Genomic DNA, 26410 nt, shown 5'->3' with positions numbered 1-26410 from the left:
CCTCAGGGTGGGGCACCTGTGTTGGGCACAAGCCCACCGACCTAACATTTCTGAGGTCTAGAGATAGCTCACTCAATGTTAGTTAGCCAATCACTCTGTAACAAGCTTGCCCTTGCTGAATATCATCCAATAGTGTAACTGCTAAGCTGGGAATTCCTGCTTCTTCCTCAAACCCCAGCAAAAACCCTGCCCATGGGCTCCCCTCTCTGATCCACCGCTCTGTTGATCTTGGAGAGACCAAGCTTAAGTCTGAATAAAGCTCTTTGCTCTTCCATATATGGTCTGGCTCCTGGTGGTCTTTGTGGACCCTAAGATCTGGGCATAACATTAACTTTTTTTTCCTTTTGAGATAAGAGTCTCTCTATGTAGTCTGGGCCGGCCTGGAACTCACTATGTAGACCAGGCTGATCTTGCCTCTTTAGTTTAACAGTGCACACTTATTTAACTTGAGGGGAATAAGTGCATAAAATTAGGAAAAAACAAAGGCTGAAATATCTATCCACCAGCATCTTTGGGTGCAGCCTTGGAGCTCAGCCACGTGGACTATGCTCATCCCAGGGCCTTAAAGACAAGTTGCCTGGACTATTCACCTCACCGACCCGGAGAGGGGAGGGGTCGGGAAAGGGGCGGGGCTTCTGCGGGCAATATGGCTGCCGCAGGACTCTCTGGCAAACCCCAGCGCACACTCTATAGCCGGAAGTCGTCTTGCCTTCGCCTCTAGGAAGCGGAAGTGCAGGGGCGGCTGGCAACTGGGTTACTGCTTTGAGAAACCGGCTTGTGAGGAGCGGCGGGAAAGGCGCGTGTCGGCTTCTCACTGGCGCAGCCTCCGCCGCGATCGCCGCTGTCCCGCCCTGCCTAGGCGACGTTGCAGGCGCCGGAGTGGACGAAGCGCGGCCCGGGCATGGGCAGCCGGGGGGATGCGAACCCTGCGGGTGCCGCGGCTGCGCGGCGGGTGACAGGTACCTCGGGTGCCGCGGGGAGGCCTCGGAGACAGGAGGGGGCCGGCGCGGGAGGCGACCGTGATTGCGAGTCACCTTGGGCTTCCTCCTGTGCTCTGACGCGGTTTCCCCTCCAGTGTTCTCTTCGCGAGCGCCTCAAGTTGTCCTCAGCTGTCTTCTGTGCTAGTGGCGGCGGGCTCGCTCCAGCAGCCCTGACCTGGTTTGAAGTGTGGAATTTAGATTAAGCCTGACCCTAAGTAGGTTGAGAACCAGCACTTTGCACCACTGGAGAACGAGTGGGTGTTTTTATAGGTTTGTGTCCAGGTGATGCATCTTGGTTGTCGTTTTCTGTGAGTGTGTAAGATCTCTTGGAATGAAATTGGACGATCCCCTTCATTTTTTTGCCTGTGACCTGCTAGCAGAAGATCTTCATGCATCTCCAATACGTTATGGACGTGAACTTTTCTTGTTGCTTGGCTGAAATCTCTTTTGTTCTGCATTTGTTGTCAGGTTTGAGAAGGAGCATGTTTTCCTTGTTCTGGACCTTACTGTACATTGGAAACATCTGTGCACTTGCAAGCCTATTGTATAAAGTTCTTTCTTTTCTAAAAATAGCTTGTCAAAGCACATGACAACATATTTTTATTTGTTTGCTTCCCCTCCCTCTTTGGAGATAGGCTCTCAAGTATCCCAGGCTAGCCTTGGGACTAGAGGCTTGGCTAGCCACCACCGGATCTGCTTGAAGATATTTTAAAGAGCTAGTTAACGCTACGAAACTGGAGCAGATTGTAGCCTTTCCACTCGGCTTGCTTTTGATAAACTTAGCTGGCACTTTCTTCTTCAAAAAATTTTTATTTATTTCGTTCTTGTTCTGTGTGTGCAGGACAACTTATTGGGGTTAGTTCTCTCCATGCACCTCTGTGTGGGTTTCAGGGATCAAACTTAGGTCACCAGGCTTGCATGGCAAGAGCCTTTACCCACTGAGCCATCTTGACAGAACTTTCTTCTTTGCTTTCTTGATGGGGGAGGAATCTATCCATCAACAGAGAGACACAGATCTATCCACCTATCTATCGATCGATTGAAAGAGAATGTAATTGCGTGAATGTGGAGATCAGAGGGCAACTTTATGAGAGGATTCTCTCCTTCCTCTGTGCGGTCTGGGAATTGAACTCAAGTTATCACGCTACTACCTTTATCCTCTGAGCCATCTCCCTGACCCAGAACTTTATTAAAGGAGGTAAACAACACTGTGTAGTAGCAGGATTGTATGTTTCCTGTTATTTGCTACATGAACATGTTGAAACTCAGTCTGTAGACTGGAGATTGCAGATTCTTATAGACAGCCCCCCCTCCTGCCCTCCCTCCTGCCCTTTCTTTTTGGCTTTTTGAAAACAGCACTTCCCTGTGTATCCCTGGCTGTCCTGGAACTCCCTCTGTAAACCAGACTGGCCTCGGACTTGCAGAGATTCACCTGCCTCTGCCTCTTGAGTGCTGGAATTAAAGTTGTGTGCCACTGATGCTGCTTTGTGTGTGTGTGTGTGTGTGTGTGTTTTGAGTTCTTTAACTCTTCTTTGGCTTGAAAGTACCGAAGCATTTTTAATGCTGGGTCTGTAACCCAGGCACTTGGGAGGGATGTGAAGGCAGTAGGATTTGGAATTCAGGGTCATCCCCAGCTACATATCAAGTTAGAGGCCAACATAGGTTATGACAAGAGCTTGTTTTGAAAGAGAAAGAAGGAATTTGATAACTTAAGAACCAGCGTGCCTGTTCTGCTTTTCAGAAAGTGAAAGCATTTGCCACACACACCTGTTGGTTACAGTTTTCATATTGTAATGTGGATCATGAGCAAGCTTTAGGTTAAATGCTCCAGGAGCTCATGAATGGTTGCTGATAGACTCAGGCCTAGAACTTGTTGGAATGCTTGCATTCTTTGCTCTTTCAGTTGCTGTCATTGGGACTATTTATCTTTATAAGCAACACATAAGGACTACTATGTGTCCAGAACGCTAGTGGAACTTATACAATGAAAGCATCCTCAAACAGAAGAGTACTTCAGTGAGGTTCTTACCTGTTTCTCTGGACAACTCTTTCCTCTAGTATCACTTATTAGGTCAAGTGTGGGGTCAGATTGGCAATGTTGCTCTCTAATGTATAGCTTTCATCCTGTTCCCATCTCCAGTGGTGCTTTGCTTCTCAAGGACCTATGCTTTCTCTGTCAAATATTGCAAGGTGGGGCAGGTGAGCTGGGCAGCAGTTAAGAGTATTACTGTTCTGGTAGGGACCTGAGTTCTGTTCTCCACACCCACAACAGACACCTTACAACCCTGTAACTCTACTTCCAGGAGAGCCGGTACTCTCTGGCCTACTTGGGCACCTGTACACATGTGGTGTATATAAATTCACGCAGCCTCAGAGTGACCCCTTTATTCCTTTGGGATGGAGAGGCCCTAAGGTTCGGAGTCTGCTCTGTTGCTGTTGGCTTGGGTATATTATGGGGCCTTCTGGGTTCTCTTCTTTCTCCTACTATTTCTCTTAAGAACCTGCCCCAATGCCTTCCAGCTGTTTTCCTTTTCAGTGTCTCTCAGAAACAAGAAGCCACTATTGTAGGAGTTTCCTTCGCTTTCCCTGCCTCTCTATGTTACTATAAAGCCCCTTCAAGTGCTGGTGTGCACTAGCCATGTGCTCCTGAACTTTGTAAATCACAGTGAATCTTGCCACACACCTGTTGTTTTTATTGATCTCTTAGTGAATGAGGCCTGTGTTTATCTCATCTATAGTGTCTCCTATGTTCCAGGCTTCATGTTAGGCATCAAGCTCCCTGCACTTGAAGAGCTGACATTTAGTCCCTGAAGTCAGCCTAAGTGTGGACCTCTCAGGTTGGTTGGGTGGATTTCTCTGGTGTTAGTTTTAGGCACATTCCCTTCAGACTGACACGGTTCCTTCCAAAGAGTTGCCCATAAAAAAACAAAACAAAACAAAAACAAAAACTTTTTTTTTTTTTTTGGTGGGAGAGGAGTTTGAGATGGGGTCTCTCTACATAGCCCTGGCTGTTCTGGAGGTCACTATGTGGACCAGGCTGGCCTCAAACTCAGAGACCCACCTGCCTCTGCCTCCCAAGTGCTGGGATTAAAGGCTTGTGCCACACCTGACTTAGAAAAACCTGAACTTGCCTTGGTTCTTGCAATAATGTGGTTTTGAGTCTTTAGAGAATGAACCCTTCTCTAAAGTCAATAGGGAATAGCACGATACTGTAGAATATTAAAAACAGCGTATGGCACAGTAGCATGCACTTAAAATCCTAGTACTTACAAGATGGAAGCAGGGCTGGGCACCATGGCACACTCCTGTGATCCCAGCTCTCAGGGAGGCAGAGGCAGGGGGATCTCTGTGAGTTCAGGCCAGCCAAGGCTGCACACAGACACCTGTCTCAAAAAACAAACACAAAACAAAACAATTATATATATATATATATATGTGCATGTATGTATGTATGTATGTATGTATGTATGCAGTAAATTCCCCAGCTTCAAGCATCCTGGATTACAGAATAAGACCTCAAAAACATATAAACCTACTAAGGGAACAGAGCAAGGTTTCTAAAGTTTGCTGCTTAGTTCCCTACCATCTTGAAGGTAAAACTTTTATCCCCAACATGGAAAACCTAAAACCTACAGAAAATGGGAACCAAATTATACAAGCAAAAGACCAATAAGATTTAAAAAAAAAACAAAAACAAAAACAAATAAAGCCACTTGGAACAAACAAACAAAAATCTACAAAAACACTATTGAGATTTTGTTGTGCTGGCCATTTACTGCTGGACATAGGGCCTACCCTGAAGTGGTTAATATGCCAGTAGGCTCGAAGCGCCATTTTTCCTTTGCAAGTGGTTGTCAGTTGTAGATAGCTTCTTGGTTAGGGATGGGAGCCTGTGTCTACTTCCCCCTCTCAGTGCTGTGCAGGCCATGTGTGTCCTGCCACTGCCTCTGAGTTCATGTGTGTGTCAGTCCTGTTGTGTGTGGATGACGCCATTTCCCTGGAGTCAGACATTACCTCTGGCTCTTTCTGACCCAAGGAGAGGATTTGATGGAGGCTGAATGCTTTATTTGTACATGAAATGGCAGTGTTTTGTTTGTTTGTAGAGAAGTTGGCAGTGCTTGAACCTAACATGCTTCTAAAATATGCTTTTCTGTTTCTATAATTTATTTTGTTTCAATTGTTTTTCAGTCTTTTTGCATTTTATAAAGTAGGCTCTTAACATAAGTGAGATCAATAAAAAAAGAGAATCTGATTGGCTCACTCAATATCTTTTTTTTTTTTTTTTTTCAAGACAGGGTTTCTCTTTGTAGTCTTGGCTGTCCTGGAACTTGCTCTGTAGATTGTAGATCAGGCTGGTCTCAAACTTAGAGATCCACCTGCCTCTGCCTCCTGGGCGCTGGGACTAAAGGCGTGTGCCACTACAGGTGTTTTTCTTTTTCTTTTTTTTTTTTTTTAAAGATTTATTTATTTATTATGTATACAGTGTGTGTTTGCATGTACCTCTGCACACCAGAAGAGTTTGTGAGCCATCATGTGGTTGCTGGGAATTGAACTTATGACCTTTGGAAGAGTAGCCAGCACTCTTAACCTCTGAGCCATCTCTCCAGCCCTTGGTTTTGTTTTTTAAAGAAGAGATTTCATCGTGTTGCCCAGGCTAGTTTTAAGCTCTAATTCTGATTTCACCCCAGCGTCCTGAGTAGCTAAGATTACAGGCTGAGTTACCTTTCTTTTTGTGGCACTGGCGATGGAATGGGCATGGTGCTGTGCTAGGGACGGGTTTTACCGCTGAGCCACAATTTTAGACAGAAGATGCTGTGTATCCTCTGTGTACCTCTGCGGTGGGGGTGGAGCCGTGAGTAAGGAAGTCCTTTTGGCAGGTTTCTGGCATGAGGTCAGTCCATAACTGGAGATGTTTTCTGCAGTGGTCTGGATTGTGTCTGAGAATGTCAATTTGCTTGGAGAGGCTGCTGATGGGAGGGTTCATGCTGCTTCCTAGGAACTTGGATTCCCTACTTTGTAGATGGGAGCAGATGGCATGAGAAACTGCTGCACCCTTTGCCGATTGCAGATCCAGTCTTTGAGTTGTTATTTTGGAAACCGTAAGCTGGGTGCTTCTGAGAGCAGATTTCGGTGTCTTCCAGCCTTCAGGCTACAGGTCCTCAGCTGAGGTGTGACAGCACCTCTGAAACTACGGGAGGACTTCTGCTTTGCCACTTTCAGTCTCTAGTAGCATCAGACCCCTAGGTACGCCTTTGCTTGTGGTATGTATTGTTCTAGGGTATACCTCTCTCTACACAGGTTCTCTCTCTGGGTCTGTCCACATTTCTCCCTTTCTTAACACTAGTGATACTGGATTACTGTCCTGATGACCAAAATGTTACTGCCTTGTAAAGACCGTCTCCAAGTCCGTTCACATTCTGAGACAGAGGGGTTATGACTGCACCCCTTCCCCCTTTTTGCGATAGTATGATTCAGCCTACAGCACTACTTGTCATTTATATTTCACCTGTCTTAGCCTTGTTTACCCTCAGACTTTATGAAGTTGTGTGCAGCCTTCTGTGTGATCTCACCCTTCAGGAAGGGAAGTGGTACCATGTAGGAAAGATTGTAGCCAGCTTTAACTGCCTGGCTTTCCTTGTCCCAGGTACTCAGCACTGCCTTTTTGGCCATCATGGTATTGGTGCTGTTTGTTTCAGAAGCATTTTGTTTCTGTGGCTTTATTGTTATTTTGTGTCCCTAAGTATTGATGTTGTTTTGTGCTTCCTTGTGAAAGTTTAACATTGCCTTCTCTCCTTTTTCCCCTTGTAGGGCTTTGTTACAACATGGGCCTTCTGACTGCACTGGCTTCACTGTGCCTGTTTTCCTTAGCAGAGGCCAATTCAAAAGCCATTACAACCTCTCTTACCACAAAATGGTTTTCTGCTCCGCTGCTGCTGGAAGCCAGGTAAGGAAGGAGAAGTTTTCTTCTGTGTAAAGGAATGCTGTATACTTCGGTCTGGCAGTAAATGGATGCTCAGTAGGAAGCTTACGTGTTCCTTTGCCGGTGTTAAATGTCCCCTTCAGTCCCCACCGTGCTCTGCACATGGAAGGGCGAGATGCAGACTGTCGGCTAGGCAGGACTGATTCATAGGCAGGGTTAGGGACATTGCTCCTAAGAACAAGGCCCTAGGAGAGGAGAAGCATGGAGGAAGGAGCTGAAGAAGCCACCAGCTGTTACTTGTTTTAAAGATGCTCCTGCTCTCCTTTGTAATCTCCTTTGTAATCTTGTAAGAAAGATCTTGATGCTTTCTTAAGCTTGGAGGCTATTATTACCTACTTTTGTAGTAAGTCAGATCTTACCAAATTGTATCAACATATATACACATTTAAATTTTTTTTTTTTTAAACCACACAGTATTCCCTTGTATAACCACATCATTGGTCCTCAACACTATATAAATAATGTAATCCCAGTATTTAAGAGGTTGAGGCAGGAGGATCAGGAGGTCAGGGTCATCCTTTGATACACAGAGAATTCAAAATCAGCCTGGGATACAGGAGACAGTGCTAAAAAAAAAAAATTAAAGCTGGGAATGGTGACATATCTGTAACAGCAGCTGCCCAAGGGAAATTTAATACCAGCCTGGCTAAGTTATATAGATACGGTCTGAAGACATCAACATCATCATTGTCACCATCACACGGCGTCAGTAGCAGTAAAAGATTGGGAATGTAACTTAATAGTGGGAAGCCCTAGGTTCACTCCTCAACGCTGCCTCCACCTCCTCCTCCAAAAATAGTTATAGCCAGGCATGATGGTATACACCTGAAAATTCAGCACATGGGGGGCTGAGGTAGGAGGACTGTGTGTTTGAGGCCAGACTGGACCACATGATGGTCCTTTGTCACAAACAAACAGGCCATAGTTTAATTATGTAAAATAGTCAAGTCTTAAATTGATAAAACATGTATCAAGTGATTTAAAAAATATCTTGGGTTTTTGTTTTGTTTTAAACACGGGGTCTCATGTATTCCATCTTTACTGTGTAGTCAGTGGTGACCTTGAATTCTGATCTTACCTCCATCTAGTCAGTGTTGGGATTATAGCTGTGTGCCATCATACTGGTTTAGGTGACATTAGCGACAGTGAACCAGCATTTCATGCATGTGCATCCAACATTTGAGCTGCACCTCCAACCCCTAGAAGGATTTTATGGCACATGACCACGAAGTTGAGAAGGCATGTCTAAAACTGTCAGCTCTAATTCCTCAGTTGTTTTTCCGGTTTCCTTTATCAGAGTTGAGGATATAGGCTATGATGTTTGCTTCATCAGCTTCCCCATCAGAAACATCTTCCCACTTCATGGTATCTCTGGCAGTTTACTATTTTGGGCTATTACTTTTATGCCCCTTCTCCACTCGGTGTTTGCAAACAGGTTGTCAAGATACTGGGCCTTCTGGGCAACTCCGAAAGGAGCTTTGTGTACTTGAAGTCACTCTGCAGTTACATCTAGAGTTAGTTGAGGCCACCATTCTTCCTCCTGCTCTGATGGATTTCGAGAGTGTCGCTGTGCATGAGAATGAAGAGTTCTGTGTACCAGGGCATGTGGCTGCTACAGAACTTGTTTTTCCTTCCATCTAGCCCAAAGGGACTAAAAACATTCCTGTGTATATTTCTAGATTGTGCCTGATTATTATGAAGGGATTTTAGCTCTGTGATTGCCCATGAAGTGGTATGTACATTTAATTGAAGTAAAACTCCTGAGTGTTTTGAGGAGCTATAGTTACTATCAGAAATATGTAAATAAACATTATTAAAATTGAGAGTAGCATTTATTGTTAGATATAATGGCCAGAGGATATAGAATGATAGAGTTATAAATCAAATCTACTTGAATTCATATTGACTACTCGTCTAAGAAAACAAGATTTACAGGTTCTGGAGGAAAGTCAGGTTGCTTGTAGGAACACACACACATTCTCTCTCACTCACTCACTCACTCACTCACTCACTGTGCATGTGAGACAGGAGTTTTGCTCTATAGAGACCAGGGTAACCTCAAACTTGTGATCCTCCTGCCTTTGTCTCCAAATAACAATTTTGGCCATTATAGACACGAGCCACCAAGCCCAGCTAGCTCCCTTTTTATTTTTTCCATAGATGAAAAAGTTTAGCAAGTTCCTAGCAGCTTCCTTATTTGGAAAGCGGGTGTAGTGGAGGGAGACGTGAACGCACTCACCTGCGTGAGGGTGCCAAGTGCACTGAGAGGACAGATGCCTGAACTGTTCCTTACTCTTCCTCCTGTGTAAGACTTACCCTGTCTCCATACTAAAATGCAAACAAAATACGCTGGCCATGTTTGTACTATGTGGCATACGTTTAGGTGGTTTTAGGGTTTCTTTCTTTTTTTTTTTTTAGTTTTCTGTACATGAAGAACTTTGTGTTATGGTATTTTGAAGGTATTTGTCAGTAAAGAAATGGTCTGTGTTCTTCTGTGCACATCACTCATGTTATTAGTGATTGGGGCTGGATGTGGCTCTGTAGTAGGTGCTTCCCTAGGTTGCTGGAGGCCCTAAGTCCACACCCAGCACCAGAGAGTGGAAAATCAGTGCCCTCCTCTTCTTCCCCAACTGAAATGTTTATAGCAAATCCACAGATACTTTTACTCACTGGCATAGGAATACAAAGCTAAAGAAGTAGAACAAAGGAAAAAGCAAAGTTAATACGACATAAAAGACAGCATTATTTGGAATAATGTCTTCTATTATTCTCTTCTGGATCATTTCAATGGGTTTAGTAGTTTTCTTAAAACTATTGTAATCTTGGATCACTGGCATTGGATAAAAAACTATGTTTCAAGAAAATTGTTTATGATTATATGAAAAGTATTTAGCCCGAGTGAGTCCTTGTTTTGTCCAACACTGATGACTATGTCATCTTTCCTTTAGTTCATGAATTGGGGTTCATTTACATATCATGACTTCTTAGGATCTGTTTTCTTAGAGTGTAAGCTATTCTAAGGTCAGTCTAGTGTTTGTATCAGTTACTACACAGCCTAGAAAAATAAGACTTATGGAGGCACTAAAGAATCTATTAAAATTAATGGCTAATTTTGAAACCTATTTTTAGAGAAGCTGTCCATTACCAGGAACTGTTTCTTCTTTTCCCATATTTCTGTGTGTAGCTGTGGAGTACAGGGAGAGTTGTACACCCCAGTGTTGACAAGTAGTGGGCAAGTCTTCCTTTGGCTAGGTGAGCTGAGAGCTAGCTCTGTAGTTTGCTTTAAGACAGTGAGAGGTCACCACGCACTGAGACTGGCCACAGAGCTACAGCCACCAGTTTACACGACTCATTCATTCAGGCATGAAGAGCATTTTATTTTAGGAACTTTTGACTCTTGAATGAAGGGATGTTTAGAAAGACCATTATTTTAGGATAATACCTAAAAGCTAAAGGGGATGATAAGTTTTTAGATTTGATTTTGTTAGATGTGTACTAATTTTAAGCTAAAATTTGGTGATTTGAAATTTTGTTCTTTTAGATGTTAAAAACTTACTATGCTGCCTTTATTCTTCAGAAAATTGTTCTAGGGTTCTGGTTTACTGTGGCAGAGCCTGAAGCTAACACGTTTGTTCTTCCTAAGCTCTCCCAGAAAGGCTGTGCACAGATCTATCTTTCACTGCTGATGGCATGCTTTCACTGCTGACTTTAACTGTTCTGGGTTTCATAAGTCATCTCTATGCTAGGGTTTCCCTATTAGAACATTTTTATGGTTTCAAATTTATAAAGAAATAGCTACTGAGTGAACAAGTTATTAAGCTGTTAATAATAGCTAAGGAAATAATGAAGCTTGCTTTTATTAAGAAAATGCACACTATACATAAAGATATATATAATTAAAAGCCAAACTATAGACATCTGGGAATATAAATCCCCTTTTATTCTCCCTAGTAATAGAGTTTGTGTTGGAAGTTGTTATTGTCTCATTGCTGATATCTCCCACTTTTCTCCCAGTGAGTTCTTAGCAGAAGACAGTCAAGAGAAATTTTGGAGTTTTGTAGAAGCCAGTCAAAATATTGGATCATCAGATCATCACGGTAAAATTGAAGCAAATGCTTGTTTGACTTTGTGGTCTGGGAAAATGTTAGAAAACAATGGTCTCCTTTGTATAATATATGCAATATGGTAGTTAAGGGAAAACTTTTTCTTTAATGACTGGAGTTGTCACGGGAGGAAGACTGATCTTAGTCTAGTGCATGGGGAAACCTATGTTGTGCCACTGAGCTGTTCCCAAGCCCCTACAGACTCAGAGCAGTACATTACTTATTTTTCTTTTGAAGAGATGAGGTTTTGCTTTGTGATCAGGCTGGTTGCACAGTCCTACTGCTTCAACCTTTTGAGTAACTATGGCTATTGGCAGACACCATTGTGTGTAGCCACAAATCATTTTGTGTGTGTGTGTGTGTGTGTGTGTGCAGTTGGTAACCGTAACTGCAAGTGATGCCTTTCTTCCCATTGCTTCAGCTCTGTTGTGCTCTTTTGCTAATGTGCTTTGGGACTATTTAATGGAAGTACATTTTATTTCAGATCATTTAATATTAACTTTATCTGTCCGATTCTCTCTTCCTTTTGTTGTAAACTAATTACACAACTGAGCTATCTGTATTAAGTGTGTTATCATTAACTTAATGTTACCTAGCATATTTTTCATTGTGCCTGCTGGCCACTTAATACTTGAGTGTCAAGATGTCAGATTAAGATGTATGTTATGTCACTCAGTTTAGTTTTGGTGTGCTTTCTTGAGCATTTTCTAATACAGGATGTAGTAGAGGCTGTAGATTTTGCTACTTAAAGATGCTCAGAGAGGACATCTTTGTGCACTGCCCAGTGCCATTCTGGTCAGGGATGGGCCACATACATGAGAGTGGTGCCACACGATGCTACCCAGTGACCTGCCATGATGCTTACAGATAGAATTGTGAAAGTGCGCTGTATTGACTACGCAGTGACAGAGTCACCCGTAGCATACTGCTCTGGGTCTTTCCTCAGTGACAAATGACTGTCACTAAAATCTCCAGCACCATGCCGACAATTGTCACCTCTCACTGGAGCACAAATGGTTTGAAACGGACTTTTGTTAAGCTAAATGGAATGGGTTACTTTTAAATTTTTGTTAAAATACCATTTTAATAACCATCTGAATCTCATGACAAATACATACAGGTTTTGGGCAAACATCTGGAAGTTTTAGTCGTGTAAGTTAGAGGGAGCTAGACTTGTTTCTAGCAGAGTATTTCACAGGGCTGGAGACCTGGCTCAGCGGTTAAGAGTGTGCCTGCTTTTCAGGTGACCTGAGTTTAATTCCCAGTTCCCATGTCCAGCAGCTCTCAGCTGCCTGTGGCTCCAGGTCCGAAGAGCTCTGGTGCCTCTGGCTCTGAGGGCAGCCATATATATATATGTACCAACACACAGACAAACACATAAGTAAACATAATAAATAAGTCAAAAACTATTTTACTTTTATGATTTCATGAAATAAATTTATCAATATAGGTTTTTAAAAATAAAAGCTCAAAGTCTTAACATTTAAAATGAAATTTCAAGATAAATGACATATTCTTGGTTAATGTTACAGGGATATGAATTCATAAAATTATCTTTCATTATTCATAGGTATGCTATCCAAAGATTGAAATTATTAATTTCTGTGTAAATACTGAGGTATTTCTTTCTGGTTTCCTTTTCCATGTAAGATGATGCTTTTAAGAGTGTAAATACAGGGACCAGGCAGATAGCTAGTGGGTAAAATCTGCACTGTGAAGCAGGAGGACCAGCATTCAGATCCCAGAACCATGTAAAAACCAGAGCTGACAGCCACTTGTCACTTTAGCATGCAGGAGGCAGAGAAAAGGGACCCCTGGATCCCTGGTAAACTAGCTGCCACTGGCAAGCTCCGGTTCTCTGAGAGAGCTTGCCTCAACATATAAGTGGAGAGAGACTGAGGAGGACACTTGGTATAAATTTTGGGCCTGCATACATATGTAGGTATGTTCATGTCCCCTTAAAACAAGTGTGTCCACACGCATACATGAATATACACCACACTCACACATGCCAAGTTAGTATTTTTCTAATTGAAGATTTTACTTTTTTAATGATTCCTGTAGCTCATACTGCAGTCAAAGCTAGCTAAAAAGTTAGGTACGCCTCATCTCTGTTTCTTGTATTTCTTGCTTGGCTTTTAAAGCCATCTGAAACTTTTTTATTCTCATAGTTTTGTTTTGTTTTTTCATTTTTTTGGTTGTTGTTTCTACTGTACACACACACACACACACACACACACGCACACACGTATGCATGCACACACCCCCTCATCTTTATTTCACAGTTGTTTGGCAAACATGACTGTGGTATGTAACAAGCTTTGTACCTTTCTTTTCATTTATCGGAGGATTTATTCGTAATAGCACTCAGATGTCTTTTTCTTCTGAATAACTTTGCCTGGCTTTTTTATTTAAATGCTTATCAAATTTTACGATGCTCTCAGTTTCTTTTAATAGTCTGTTGCACTGCTCAGTGTTCTACACTTATGTCTTACACATCTTAGTGTTAAACTCCCTAGTGTTGGTTATTTGAGTAGAGAGTGCCATGCGGGTTCTGAGAGTACAAAGATAAACGTTCTTGCCTCTGTCTCTGGGTGTCCAGAGTCAGCACCACGTGCCTTAGTAAATGACATAGACAGAGATCCAAGCAGCGATGTGAGCAGCCTTTGAAGCACAGCGCAGAGATGAAGTCTGCTTTCCTGAGCGACTTCACAGCTGGATCTCCCGGGAGTGACTCCTCTCAGTGGTAGGAAAGTCCAGGCAAGCAGTGTAGCTTAGGGAATGAGAGACGCGTCTGTCTGTTCCGGACCTTAGTCACCTGACAGAGGTTGAATGTGGTGTCCTGGATGGAGTGCTGGGAACAGGTCATCTTCCGCCTCGAGTGCTTGCTCTGTGCTTGCTGACTGTCTAACGTGTCCTCTGCAGCCATGCAGTTCTTCTGGTCAATGTGCTTGTTTGACAGATACGGACCGTTCCTATTATGACGCCATATTGGACGCTGCATTTCAGTTCCTGTCACCTCTGCAGCAAAATTTGTTGAAATTTTGTCTCTCTCTTCGTTCCTACTCAGCCACAATTCAAGCCTTCCAGCAGGTAATAAGACACCGTTGTATCTAGAGGACAGCCTTTTTAGGGGTGTGATATGGTGATTTAGTTGATTTTAGTTCTCCTGGGATTGACTTACAGTAACCACTTTCTTTGTCTGACGTTTTTTGGGATTAATAATTTGTTTTTAAATAATGAGTAGAACTGATGTTTTTAAGTCACTAAGGTCTTTAAATCGTATATGTTTTCTTCCCTCCCTTGTTTTGGGATGGAACCTAGGGCCTTGGGCATACTAGGCAGATTAACAAATTATATATATATAATTTTATTATTTTTGCATTGGGGCTGGTCTTGGATATCAACAATTTTAAAGAATGATGGACACTTATTTTCAAATGAGAAATGAAAAGACTATTGTCACAGGAAAAGTGTCGGCCAGGGACTGTGTGAGGCAGTTTGTTATCCTCTTGCCCCAACCTCTCAAGCAGCTGGGATTCCAGGTCTGGCGAATAGGTTGCAGTTAGAAAAACTTTTTTTTTTTTTTAATGTGTGCCTGTTTATGTTGTAATGTACATGTGTGTGCAGGTGGCTGTGGGCCCCCTAGTAGGACAGGCAGTTGTGAGGCGGCCACCTGATATGGGTGCTGGGAACCAATCCCAGGTCCTCTGCAAGAGCAGTGAGCTCTTTTAACCAGTGAGCCATCTTTCCAGCCCACAGATTGCATTTTTCGTCTTTACTCTGCCTGTTTATTTATGGCATGGCTTCATTGACTGTAGCAATACCCTTTACTTTATTAGCTCCTGGAGAGGCGAGGCTGTTTAAGATTAAATCAATTCAGGTTAAACACAGACTGTTCCTTCAGTTGCGCTAGCCATATTTCAACTGTCCCGAAGCCCCATGTTGCATGTGGTTACAGATTTGGGCAGTGCTGATGGGGATGCTTTCTGGGCCTGAAGTGGTCTCCTATGTGGAGCTGGTATAGACAGGTGCTACTCTGGTTCTTTTTCTTTCTTTTACTAATTAGTTAGTTTAGTATGGTTTTTTTTTTTTTTTGCTCGTGTGTTTGAGTGGGGGGTATGCATATGTGTGTATGTGTTTCTGAAGTAGATGTCAGGTGTCTTCCTTAATCACCTCACCTTCTGTATTGAGGTAGAGTGTCTTCCTTGTCTTGGAGCTGGTGTCTGTGGCTAGTCTGACTGGCTAGCTTGTTCTGGGGCTCTCCTATCTCCACCTCTCCCCCGCTAGCTTACAGGTGCATCATCGTGCTTAATTAACATGGCTTTTTAGGTGGGTTCTGGGAATCGCTGCTCTGGCCCTGATGCTTTACCCACTGGGACATTTACTCAGCCCTATAGAAAGTTATATCCTTTTTGATGTGTGATTAATTTTCCTTACCTTTTAGAAGTAAGCACAGCTCCCTCTTCTGTTGGATTTCTGTAGTGCTAAGAAAATATATTAGTATGTTACTGAGATTTCCTGCTTGTTCTCTTTTGTCTAAAAAAGGCTGTGGTGGCTCTCTTAACCTCAGAGCCATCTCCCAGATCCATTCTCCTGCACTTTTTTGTGGATTTTTTTCTTCCATTATCTCTGTACTACCAAAGTTTTCTTTTACTTTCAGGAGATTTTCTTTAACATGGGGCCTATCCTAGAAGGGAGTCTTGGCTTGTGATTTATTTACGTAAGATTACTTGAGGCAAGCATACTGCCTCAGAACCTCTGAACTCCCCGTGAGCGTGTGCTACTGCCTGATCTAGAGTAGACAGAAGCCACTGACCTACTGTACTTGCCAGTTAAACCTATTGTCTATTCTTTGGCTTTGCTCTTTTCAGGGTTCTTATTTCTTTGTTCCTGTGTCAGCCTTGAGCTTCAATATTCTTCCCTCTGCCCACCATTTCTGGCTTGTTTCTTTAAATTCTATATATATTATTCTTAATTAAATTAGGACTTTCTATTAATTTCCATATTATCTTTAGTTAGGACAGCATAGTTCTACCTTAGCACTTATTTTTGACATTTATTTTATGTGTATGAGTGTTTTGCTCACGTATGTGTACCATGTGCATGACAGGTTCCTATAGAGGTCAGAGAAGGTCTGGAACTGAATCTGTGTGTGGTTATGAACTGCCGTGTGGGTGCAGAGAATTGAACCTGGGTGCTCCGCAAGAGCAAGTGTTGTTTACCTCTGAACCATTTCTCAAACTCCAGTTTGATACATTTATAGTGTATGTTAGCTTTTTTTTTTTTTTAACCTGCATTCCCCCTTTTTATCTTCTTCTTCCATGTGGAACACTTACCAACATCTCTCTGCTACTTCCATGTCTCTTTTGAGTGTGACCCACTGAGTTTAATTAGAGTTTCTGCACAGAGTGTATATAAGAAGTTATTTCCTGGGGCAGAGAAACACAGTAGCTACATCATTAAAGAAAATGTCATCTGCTCTGCCAGCAACCTTTAACTGCCAATAGGAATGGGAGTGAGGCCTATGGCTCTTCCTTTGTCCATGAAGAAGCTTGAAGGACCTAATCTTTACAGAGAACCACAGCTGCAGTGAGTTCAAGTGAAGCTGCTGTGTGTCCAGAAAAAAAGACTTTTTTTTTCCTGCACTTCTCCCCATCCTTCAGCTTTTACATTCTTTCTACCCCTCTTCTGTAGTATTCTTTGGTCCTCGAGGAGGTGGGAATAGCTGTCGCATTTAGCTTTGGACAGTTAGAGGTTTTTGTGGAAATTGCTACTCAGTGCAGTTAGGAGCATCTCCAGTGAAGGCCTGGAGATACCACTAATCTGTGGGTATAAACGTGACTGAGTGTTTAGAAAGCAGTCTGTGACACAAAGTAGTAGTAGCCGTAGGTGGCCTCCTGGGATCCCCCATCCCAGCGTGCTGTTGTTCACAGCTCAAGACACAAGTTGCTTAGCCTGTGGAGTGGGCCTCAGATCGCGTCATTCAGAAGCTGGGTGGTTACTCCTGTGACGTCCATGCCACTAGTAGGCACATCTTACCTCACAGGTGATCATTGTAGCCCAAAAAATTTACATCTGAGTAAGACTGTTGGTAACTTTTCTCTCTCATCAGCCTGCATAGTATGTTCCAGCAGTATGAAGGCTAGCTTGAAGGGAGAAAGATTCTAGGTTAGCTTTGATTCTGTGTATCCTGTGATCAAAATATGTGGTACTTTTAGAAATAGGATTTTTTAAAAACTAATTTTAAATTATGTGTGTGTGTATAGTTGTGAACACATGAGGATAGGTTTCCGGTTGGCCAGAGTTGTCAGATCTCCCAGGAGCTGGAGTTACAGGTAGTTGTAAGGTATTTGATGTAGGTACTAGGTATTGAACTTGGGTCCTCTGCAGGAGTAGTATGTCTTAACTACTGAGCCATCTTTTTAGCCCCAGTAATAAAATGTTAGCATCAAGATTTGGTGGGGCCAAGAGCAGTGGCAGTAGCCTCTATTGTTGTAGGGAAGGGCTCTTATGCCTCTCTGATCAACGGCTCATAGGGGGGTAGCCTACGCTTAGCACTGGAATTTTTGTTTAATAACCCGGGACTTCTGGCAGAGTTCTAGGAAGTAGGCGGTTAAACAGGGAGGTCCCTGAAGTTCATCATCTGTCACCTTAGATGAATTGCTGAGCTTCATGGAAGAATCTGTCTCAGAAAATGAACTTGAACAGTAGTCCTCAAGTTAACATCTGACCTCACAATGCAAGTGTACACATACATGTGCACACACTCACACGCAGACACACACAGTCTCCGCCATTTTGAGCCAAGGGTTCTTTGAGGGCACAATGTCTCTTTCGGCAAGTCTGAGATAGATACAGGGATTCAACCTTTTCTTGCGGAATTAGACCCTAGTGCTGACCTCCTGGAGTGACTTGGGGAGCTGAGGAGCAGTTCTGGCTTGGAGTGTTCTTACCAGCTTGGTCCTCAGTGGATGTCCAGCAGATGGTAGATTTGCTTGTGTTGATGGTGGGTTATCATTCAGTCACATGCTCATTAAAACCTAGATCTGTCTTATCTCTGAGTAGAGTGTCTGTTTGTCTTCCCTCCCAGATAGCCAGTGACGAGCCTCCGCCGGAAGGCTGCACATCGTTTTTTTCAGTGCATGGAAAGCAGACTTGTGATCTTGATACTCTGGAGACTCTTGTGCTGTCTGCACCCGACAGGTGGGTTGTGTTTCTTGGAAATGTGGTGTGTGCCCTGTGCCTTTTTCTCTGTTACATGTGCTCTCTGAGTTGAGTTGAGTTTTATTTTGTTTTCTTATTCGTTTGTTTGTTTCAGATATTCTCATTTTTCAGTCCTGGCTGGTCTAGAACTATGTAGACCAGACTGGCCTCAAAACTCACAAAGATTGACTTGCCTTTCCTCTGGGTTGCTGGGCTTAAAGGCATATGTCTCCATGCTTGGCTGATTCTGTCTGTCTGTGTCTGTTGAGAAAAGGTATTGATTTGCAGCCAGTCTTCCTGCCTAGGTGTCGAGGTGCTAGGGTTATGAACATGTGGTATACTATGCCTCGCTCCTCTCATTTTCTTACCTTACCATCTGTATGCATACTAGAGTATGCCTAGTAGCTAGAGACTGTCCAGGTGTCAACATCGGTCCCATTTTTTAAGGTAGTGTTGGAAAATGGGGCAAATAACTTTGTTTTCTATTGTTTTAAAATTAGAAGTATTTGATATTCCTGTGTATTGGGCAATGATTTTTTTCTGAGAGATTTTATAGACTTTGTTGTTAGCTTATCAAGGAATACTGTCTATACAAAGAGCCAGTACCTGAAGTAGCGGAGATTAATGATAATGATTTTTTAGGATATTATTACTAATAACAGACAATATTTAAAAGCTAATTGATTTGAATAGTGAATGCACAGTTTTCTTTGTGTGAAGAGCCTGAGGTCTCCTTAAAGTGAGCGGTTGCCATAGGTACGTATTTGGCTGGCTGGTTGGAGCAGCAGCCTCTCTGTGCCTGCTCTAAGTCCATGTGACGATCGCTCACTCTACCAGAAATGTTAATGGTTGTGTACGTCTGTGTAGCGACATTGTCAGACCAGTGCTGTCCTCTGCCCAGCAAGTGGCATTAGTGTCCCCTCCTCAGGATGACAGCCAATAAATTCTTAATAGTCCAGGCACTCACAGAGTATTGGTGGTTGACTGAGAATGATCACAGGGGAGAGAGCTGCTTTCTTGGGTGAAACATATTTGGAGACTTTATAGTTCTTTTGAAACTTTGTTTAGTTTGTTAGAGCAGTAGTTCAGACCTATGTAAAGAATGATGTCTCTTTTTCTGAGAGCTTGGAACTACTTTTAATAGCCTATTATGTATTCTGTTAGTTTTTTTTATGGCTTTTGTACAAGTAGGTAGGTCTATTTCTGTTGAGAGGCATCTCTCCACTTAGTGCATGTAGGTGTACTTCAGTATTTTTAAGACCTGCATATTGTCCTAGGTAAAAATGTCTACTGGTGGTTTTTAAAGTTGTTTCCAATTTTGGAGCTTTCCTATTATAAAGATCATCTTTTTTTTTTTTTTTTTTATATGTGGCTGCCTTCTGTTGAATAGTTATTAGAATAGGGATTGGTGGGTGTGTTAGTTACTTTTTGTTGCTATGATTGAATACCATGATGAGAGACAACTTAATGGAGCATTTATGTTGGTGTAAGATTTCTGTCCTACTTTGCTTCTTAGTGCTGTGGTAAATGATAAACACGATGACCAAAAGCAGTTTTGGAAAGGAAGGGTTTATTTGGCCGATAGTCTTTTATCGGGGAAAGCAAGGGAGGAACTTGGAAGCAGGAACTGGAGTAGAAACCTTGGAGTCACACTGCTTTCTAGCTTGTTCAGCCTGCCTTTCTGTATAAGGGTGCCATCTATCTAAGGGTGGCCCTGCCTGTTGTGGCCGAGGTCCTCTCCAGTCAGTCAGTCATCAAGAAAACGCTCTACAGACTTGCTACAGGCCAGTCTTTCTGCGGGGGCATTTTCTCAATTGAGATTTTCTTTTTCCATAAAACTCCAGCTTATGTCATAATGACAAAATCTAAGTATCAGCTAGGTGTGGTGGTGCACGTCTGTGATCCCAGCACTCAGGGAGGCAGAGGCAGGCAGATCTCTGTGAGTTTGAGGATAGCCAAGGCTACACAGAGAAACCCTATCTAGAAATGAAACAAAACAAAACAACTACACAGCACAGTTTCAGGAGGCTAGATGTCCATCATGGCAGAGCAGGCATGATGGCAGGAATAAGAAGCTGAGACATCAGATCTCATCCACACACAGGGAGCAGAAAGAACAAGAACTGGAGGATGTCAAGACTGTAAACTCTAAAGGCCTGTCTGGCCCCAGTGGTGGCCTTCTGCCATGTCCCAAAGTTCTATAACCTCCCTCCAGGTGTTAACAGTGCTACCAACTGGGGACCAAGTACAAGTACATGAGCCTGTAGGGGACCCGTTCAAACCACACAGTAGATCATGTGTTAACAACTTTTAATGTCTTGATGCCAGTCTAAGGTGTGTGGTGGTTTTGACTTTTTGCTTGTATTTTGAGAAGCTTAAAAAAAAATTAAGGGTCAGTGGTGGTGCACACCTTTAATCCCAGCACTCAGGAGGCAGAGGCAGGCAGATCTCAGATTGAGGTTAGCTGAATCTCATGAATACAGAGAATCGCTGAATACAGAGAAACCCTGTATCGGAAAAGTAAAACAAAACAAAACCCAAAAACAAGCAAACAAAAAAACCCAAAACCAAGAAAAGAAAGAAAGAAAGAAAGAAAAAAAAGCTGAAAAGATAAATTCATTCTAGGAATAGTCACAGACAGCAGAGAAGGCAGATGTGCCGCAGCTCACAAGTTACTCCAGAGTCTATCTGCCGTCTTACTGTTTCCACTTAACATTTTCAGGCGGACCACAGTCACGCTTCACAGGGTGGAGAAATACCCTGTAGGTAGTGCTGTGAGATTTGGAATGCATGCTGGCATCCCTCCCCTTCTGTGTTTAGGAACTGATAATGTTGACTCCAACTCAGTATTTTGTAATTGATATTTGTGTAATATAGGTTTTTTTGTTGTTCTTGTCATGAATGAGTAAAATTCATACTTCACAGTATTCTAAGTGCAAACTGTCTAAGACTGAGATGCCCATATAAAGATACAGAAAATATTTACTAAGTTTTTAAAGTTGTTGTAAAAAATGTCCTGTTTTTGTTTTAAAATGTTTAATTAAAAATTTTAAGTTTTCAATATTTATTTCCAGACCTAAACCTTTATTGTTCAAAGGAGATCACAGATATCCCTCATCAAATCCTGAAAGTCCAGTGGTCATTTTTTACGCTGAGATTGGCCATGAAGAATTTTTTAATATTCACCACCTACTTACTTCAAAAAGTAACGAAGGCAAAATTAATTATGTATTCAGACATTATATATCTGTAAGTATTGACTTATTTTACAATTTTTTAATGTTAATTTATTTAAAATGATCTTAGAACATGAACTGATTCTTTCCCTCTTTAAAAATAATTCAACTTGAACTCTTATTTTTTCTTTTGGGGAAATCCAATACTTTTATCAGCTTTCTCTTTTTGTACTCTATCACTTATCTCTTTCCCTCTCACCCTCCCTCCATCCAACACCTTCTAATTCTTTGTGAGACAGGGTCCCACTGTGTAGCCCTAGCTAGCCTAGAACTCACTATGTAGATGAGGCTGGCCTCAGACTTACAGCGATCCACCTGTCTCTGCCACCCAAGTGCTGGGATCACAGGTGTGTGTTACCACATGTGACAGTTTTTAAGGAATTAATTTTTTCACTCTCTCTTTTTAAGAGTATGTATGTAGAGTGTGTGTATGTGTGTGCATGTGTGTTCATGTGTGTGTGTGAACACGTGGAGGTCTGAGGTTGGTATGGAGTAACTACTGCTCAGCTCTCATTTTCCTCTATTCACTGAGGCAGAGTCTCTCAGTTGGACTGATGAGCTAGTCTCACTAGCCAGCTTGCTCAGGGCTCTCCCTGTTTCTGCCTCCCGTGGCTTAGAATTACAGGCAAGCTGCCACCCCAGTCTGGGTGCCAGGGATCTGAACTTCAGTCTCATACCTGGGTGGCAAGGGCCTTCCCTGCTAAGCCTCTCCTCAGTCCTCATCAAATCTCTTACTTGCACGTAGGCAGTGCCTTGCTTGTCTTTTTGAAGACATGGCAAACAATCATACTTAAAAAGTGGTATTACTGTTTGGATTTTATTTCAAAATGAACTGGGTAGAGCTAAGTATGATGGCTGATGCCAGTAATCCCAGATACACTTAGAACGCTGAAGCAGAAGTGTTCCCGGGAATTCAAGGCCAGCCTGAGCTTCTTTATATTGTCAGGATCTAGTTCTGGAGTCCTTTGTGCTTGAGAGACCCTTCTGGCTCTTTTTTTTTATGCTCATCTATGTGATCATAAATCAGAGGCCTGCTTGACGATGGCTTTGCTTGGAAGCAGTAAGGGAATCCTTTGTCTTGTCCCTTCTCTGTGTAAATTGGACACTGGTTAGAGTTCACTGGATGGGGTCTCCATGGTGTCCCTCAATAAGGAATGGGAAGTTCTAACAGTTATAGACCATTTTGAGAGCTGTTCCATAGTCTCCTGGGAGCTAGTCTGTCTGCTGACATAGCATAGCCTTCAAGAATGGTCGTTAAATACTGAGAAGATTAGCTGGACCCTTTTAACTACTGAATAGTGTTTCAAAAACCAGACATGACTGAAGAGATGTTGATGAGACATTCTTTTTAATGTACTTATTGAACTTTGACATTATTCTTTTCGTTATCTTTTTATTTGGTTGAGGGGAGGGTTTCTAAAAGAGGTAGAATAAAGCAGAATTAAATATAATATTAAACTTGTATCATTGAGCATTTAAAATATGAAAGTCTTTAAAGTTTGCTTGTCATAGTTCAGTAAATGATAGTAAGTCTGTGCAAGGAGAATAAAAATTTCAGGTGAAAATTGGGCCACATAGACCGATGTATTTATCAGTCCCATGTACTTTTGTCCTTTCATGGTTTTGAGACCAGTGTCAGTGTAGTCCAGGCTGGTCTAGAATGTCTGACTCTTCTGCCTCTCCCCACAAATGTTAGAATTAAAGGTGCGTGTTACCTCACCTGGTCAAAATCCAGTTTTTGACTACTCTCCTGCCTCTGTCTTCTGGGCCTGTGGTAGGTATTAAGCATTAAGATGTCTGAAGGGCCAGGGTCAGTTAGCCTGCCAGTGAGTGGTAGAAATGAGGTAGCTTGACGAGGCCCACAGTCCCAGGACTAACTCGTTCCCCTTCCTCTTCATAGTGTGAAGAAGTAGCTCCTACCAATGAGAAGAGATAGCCAGTGCCAGGGATAAAAGACAGGCTTTTTATCAGGGTTTTAAACAGTACCCCCCGTTTTCAAAAAAGAAAAACCCTTTGCTTTGTTGCTGTTTCTTTAAGGGATACTGAAATGATTATTTCCCACAGTTAAGCTGTGACATTTGGTGAGCTCAAGCCCTACCTAAAGCATTTGTTTTATTTACTTATTTTTATTTTATCTTACGCGTATAAGTGTTTTGCCTAGTGTATGTCTATGCACCACTATCATAGCCACTGTCTGTGGAAGGCAGAGCAGGGTGTCAGAGCCCTTGGGAATTATAGCTTTGTCAGATGCTGTGTGGGTGCTGAAAACAGGGCCTCTGGCAGAGCATCTAGTGCTTTTAGCTGCTGAACCATCTCTCCAGCCCTCACCAGAGGCATGTAAATACATTAAAGAAACACATAAACACACACACACACACACACACACACACATACACACACACACACACACACAGTCTCAACAGACTGTTCATGTCTGGGGATCTCACTAACTTTGTCCTTGTTCTATAGATTTTGGAATAGAATTTTTAAAAACTATAATGTTTTTTATCCTTTGAGAATTTCATGTATGTAAACTGTATTTTGAGCATAACCTCCTCCTAATCCTCTCCTCCAAAATGTCCCCTTTCTATCTTCATGTCTTTTTTTTTTTTTTTTTAAATAATTCACTAAATCCAGTTAGTGTTGCTCATGCATGCATGGTTCTGGACCATGCACTGGCCATGGGAAGTCTACCCCTGGCTACGTACTCAGACGTGACTCTGGTCGGAGGCCGTCAGTGACCAGCAGCTCCTCAGCTGGAGGTGGGGCATGGAGCCCTCACCCACCCATGCTGGAATCCTGACTGTCTTGATCTTGTGCAGATCTTCTGTAGTTAACCACAGCGGCTGTGAGCTCATGAATGCAGCAGCTACGGCGTTCCATGGCACTCCTTCCCTCCGTTACCTCCCTCCTGCCCCTCCTCTGCCCTGGGAGCAGGAGTTGGTTCAGATGTCGTGGTTAAGGCTCACACTCACAGTCACTCACTCTCAGCACTTTAAGCAGTTACAAGTCTCTGTATTAACCAATGTCTACTACAAAAAGAAGCTGTTTTGACCGCAGTTGGGCAGCGCTAACCTATGGGCATAACCATAAACGTTTAGCAGTGTTTGATATGAACATCAAGGAAAACAACCATAATAAGTTCCCCTTAGGGCCTGGGACATACCGGCCATTGGATTTTGACCAGGATCACAGGGATTACGTCCCTCCCGTGGAGTAAGCCTTTTGAATCCAGCTTTGAGATTGCCCGGTATCTGCAATGCTATTACAGCACCAAAGGGTATGTCTTGCCTGGCAGTCAGTATTGTAGCAAGTAGACTCCAGTGCCAGCCAAGACCACCAATGTCTTTTCTTCCCTAGTGGCCTTCAGAGCACCTTCCAGCACTGAGATCTAGCCAGCAGCGAGGAAGCTTACTGGTCAGTTCCAGAATTAATTTCTCTATGTCCTGCAACCAATGTGTCTGCTGTCCTTAGCAGTAGGGTCTTGTCCCTAGTTAAGGGAGGTGAACAAGAGCAGTGGCAGTAGCTTGTGTTGTTTAGGGGCTACCCTGATGGGTACTCACAGAGTGGTCTCCCATGCCAGGCACAGGGATTTTTACTTAATACATTGTCTACCCATGCAGGCTACCTTCGTTCAAAGGATACAGAATTTTTAATCATGTGTTTTAATTACCTTACAGAGTAGTCGGTTTCCATAAGGCCTATCATAGCCTTAGTTTTGTTTCTACTTTGAAATCCTTATTCCTATAGTTGTGGTAAGATTAAAAAATATAAAGTTGTCTAGGATTTTCTAAAGAGGGAATAGAATTCTGGATTGATTTTGTTCACAAATAGGACGGGTGTTTTCATGTTGTACTGTTGATGTTCACCGAACTTTCTTGAATATACATCTAACAAATTTGCGTGTAATAAATTTATGTATCAATTTTAAAATAATTAAAAAAATTTTGAGATTATAACAGAATTACATCATTTCCCCTTTCTCTTTCCACCCCTTCCTGTATACCCCACCTTGGTTTTGTTAGAATTTATCCTGTCTTTTTCTTCTGTTGTTAAACACACAAATGTATGTAAACACATACATGTATAAACACACACACAACTTGCTCAGTCCATATGATGTTGCTTGTACATAGGTATTTCAGGGCTGGCTGTGTGGTATTAGATACACAGTTGGTGTGCTCTTTCATGACATCTCACAATGTGGCTGCCTAAACATGGCCTGAGCAGGGCAGCACCAGTAGACATGCTAGCGAGGAGGTAGGATGCTGAGCCCCATCTCGAGGCAGTGGTGATGGTGAAACTCTTGATCTGTTGCAGAGTCCCAGCAAGGAGCCAGTTCACCTTTCTGGCTACGGTGTGGAGTTGGCAATCAAGAGCACGGAGTACAAGGCCAAGGATGATACTCAGGTGAAAGGTGAATTTGTAAAAATAAGACCAATGCATTCTCTTGCCTTTAAGTATGAACTAATGGGGAATTGGCTCCCATATTGAGAGTAGGGTCAGAAGTGTGATGAGCTAGTGTTTGCATCTTGGTTCTATTACATCTGAATGGGTAACCTTCAGCAGACGTTCTAGGTCCTAATTTTGTCCTCTGTAATATATAGGCAATGATAAATTCTTTTTCAGGAATCTAGGAGAAGAAAGGAGATAGTTTGTCAAGAATTTGGGATGGGTATTGTGGTGCATGCTTAGTACTGAGTGCTGAAGCAGGAGGATCACAGCCCAAGGCCTGCCTGCCCTTCCCCCAAACAGGAAAACAAGGGTAAAAAGGAACAAAACAAAAAGCCCAGTTTAGTGTTTTTTGCATGAAATGATTTAATAAATAGTAACAGCTGTTGTTGAAGTTTTATGTGTCACAAATAGGTGTTAATGTGTGATTCCAATATGAAGATGTAAATATCC

The 26410-nt window shown here is 42.5% G+C and overlaps 1 protein-coding gene across 3 annotated transcripts in view; it reads left to right on the top strand.

Annotated features, from left to right (window-relative positions):
• Positions 1-726: 726 nt before the first annotated feature.
• The window catches only part of Uggt1 (UDP-glucose glycoprotein glucosyltransferase 1), a 112207-nt gene continuing 86523 nt past the window's right edge, over positions 727-26410 (top strand). The window contains exons 1-8 of one of the 3 annotated variants that reach the window (XM_060369853.1): positions 728-959; positions 6789-6924; positions 10975-11057; positions 14026-14156; positions 18157-18269; positions 21344-21518; positions 24866-24922; positions 25826-25922. In XM_060369853.1, the coding sequence (XP_060225836.1) occupies positions 902-959; positions 6789-6924; positions 10975-11057; positions 14026-14156; positions 18157-18269; positions 21344-21518; positions 24866-24922; positions 25826-25922 (850 nt within the window). In that variant the 5' untranslated portion in view covers positions 728-901. Of the gene's footprint in view, positions 960-6788; positions 6925-10974; positions 11058-14025; positions 14157-18156; positions 18270-21343; positions 21519-24865; positions 24923-25825; positions 25923-26410 lie in introns of all 3 variants that reach the window. The other 2 variants (XM_060369854.1, XM_060369855.1) reach the window with 2 other exon arrangements.

This window comes from Meriones unguiculatus, chromosome 16 (assembly GCF_030254825.1).
Source record: "Meriones unguiculatus strain TT.TT164.6M chromosome 16, Bangor_MerUng_6.1, whole genome shotgun sequence".
Taxonomy (NCBI): Eukaryota; Metazoa; Chordata; class Mammalia; order Rodentia; family Muridae; genus Meriones; species Meriones unguiculatus.
The sequence above is the reverse complement of the archived record's forward strand: the minus strand, read 5'-3'. Positions and strand labels throughout refer to the sequence as shown.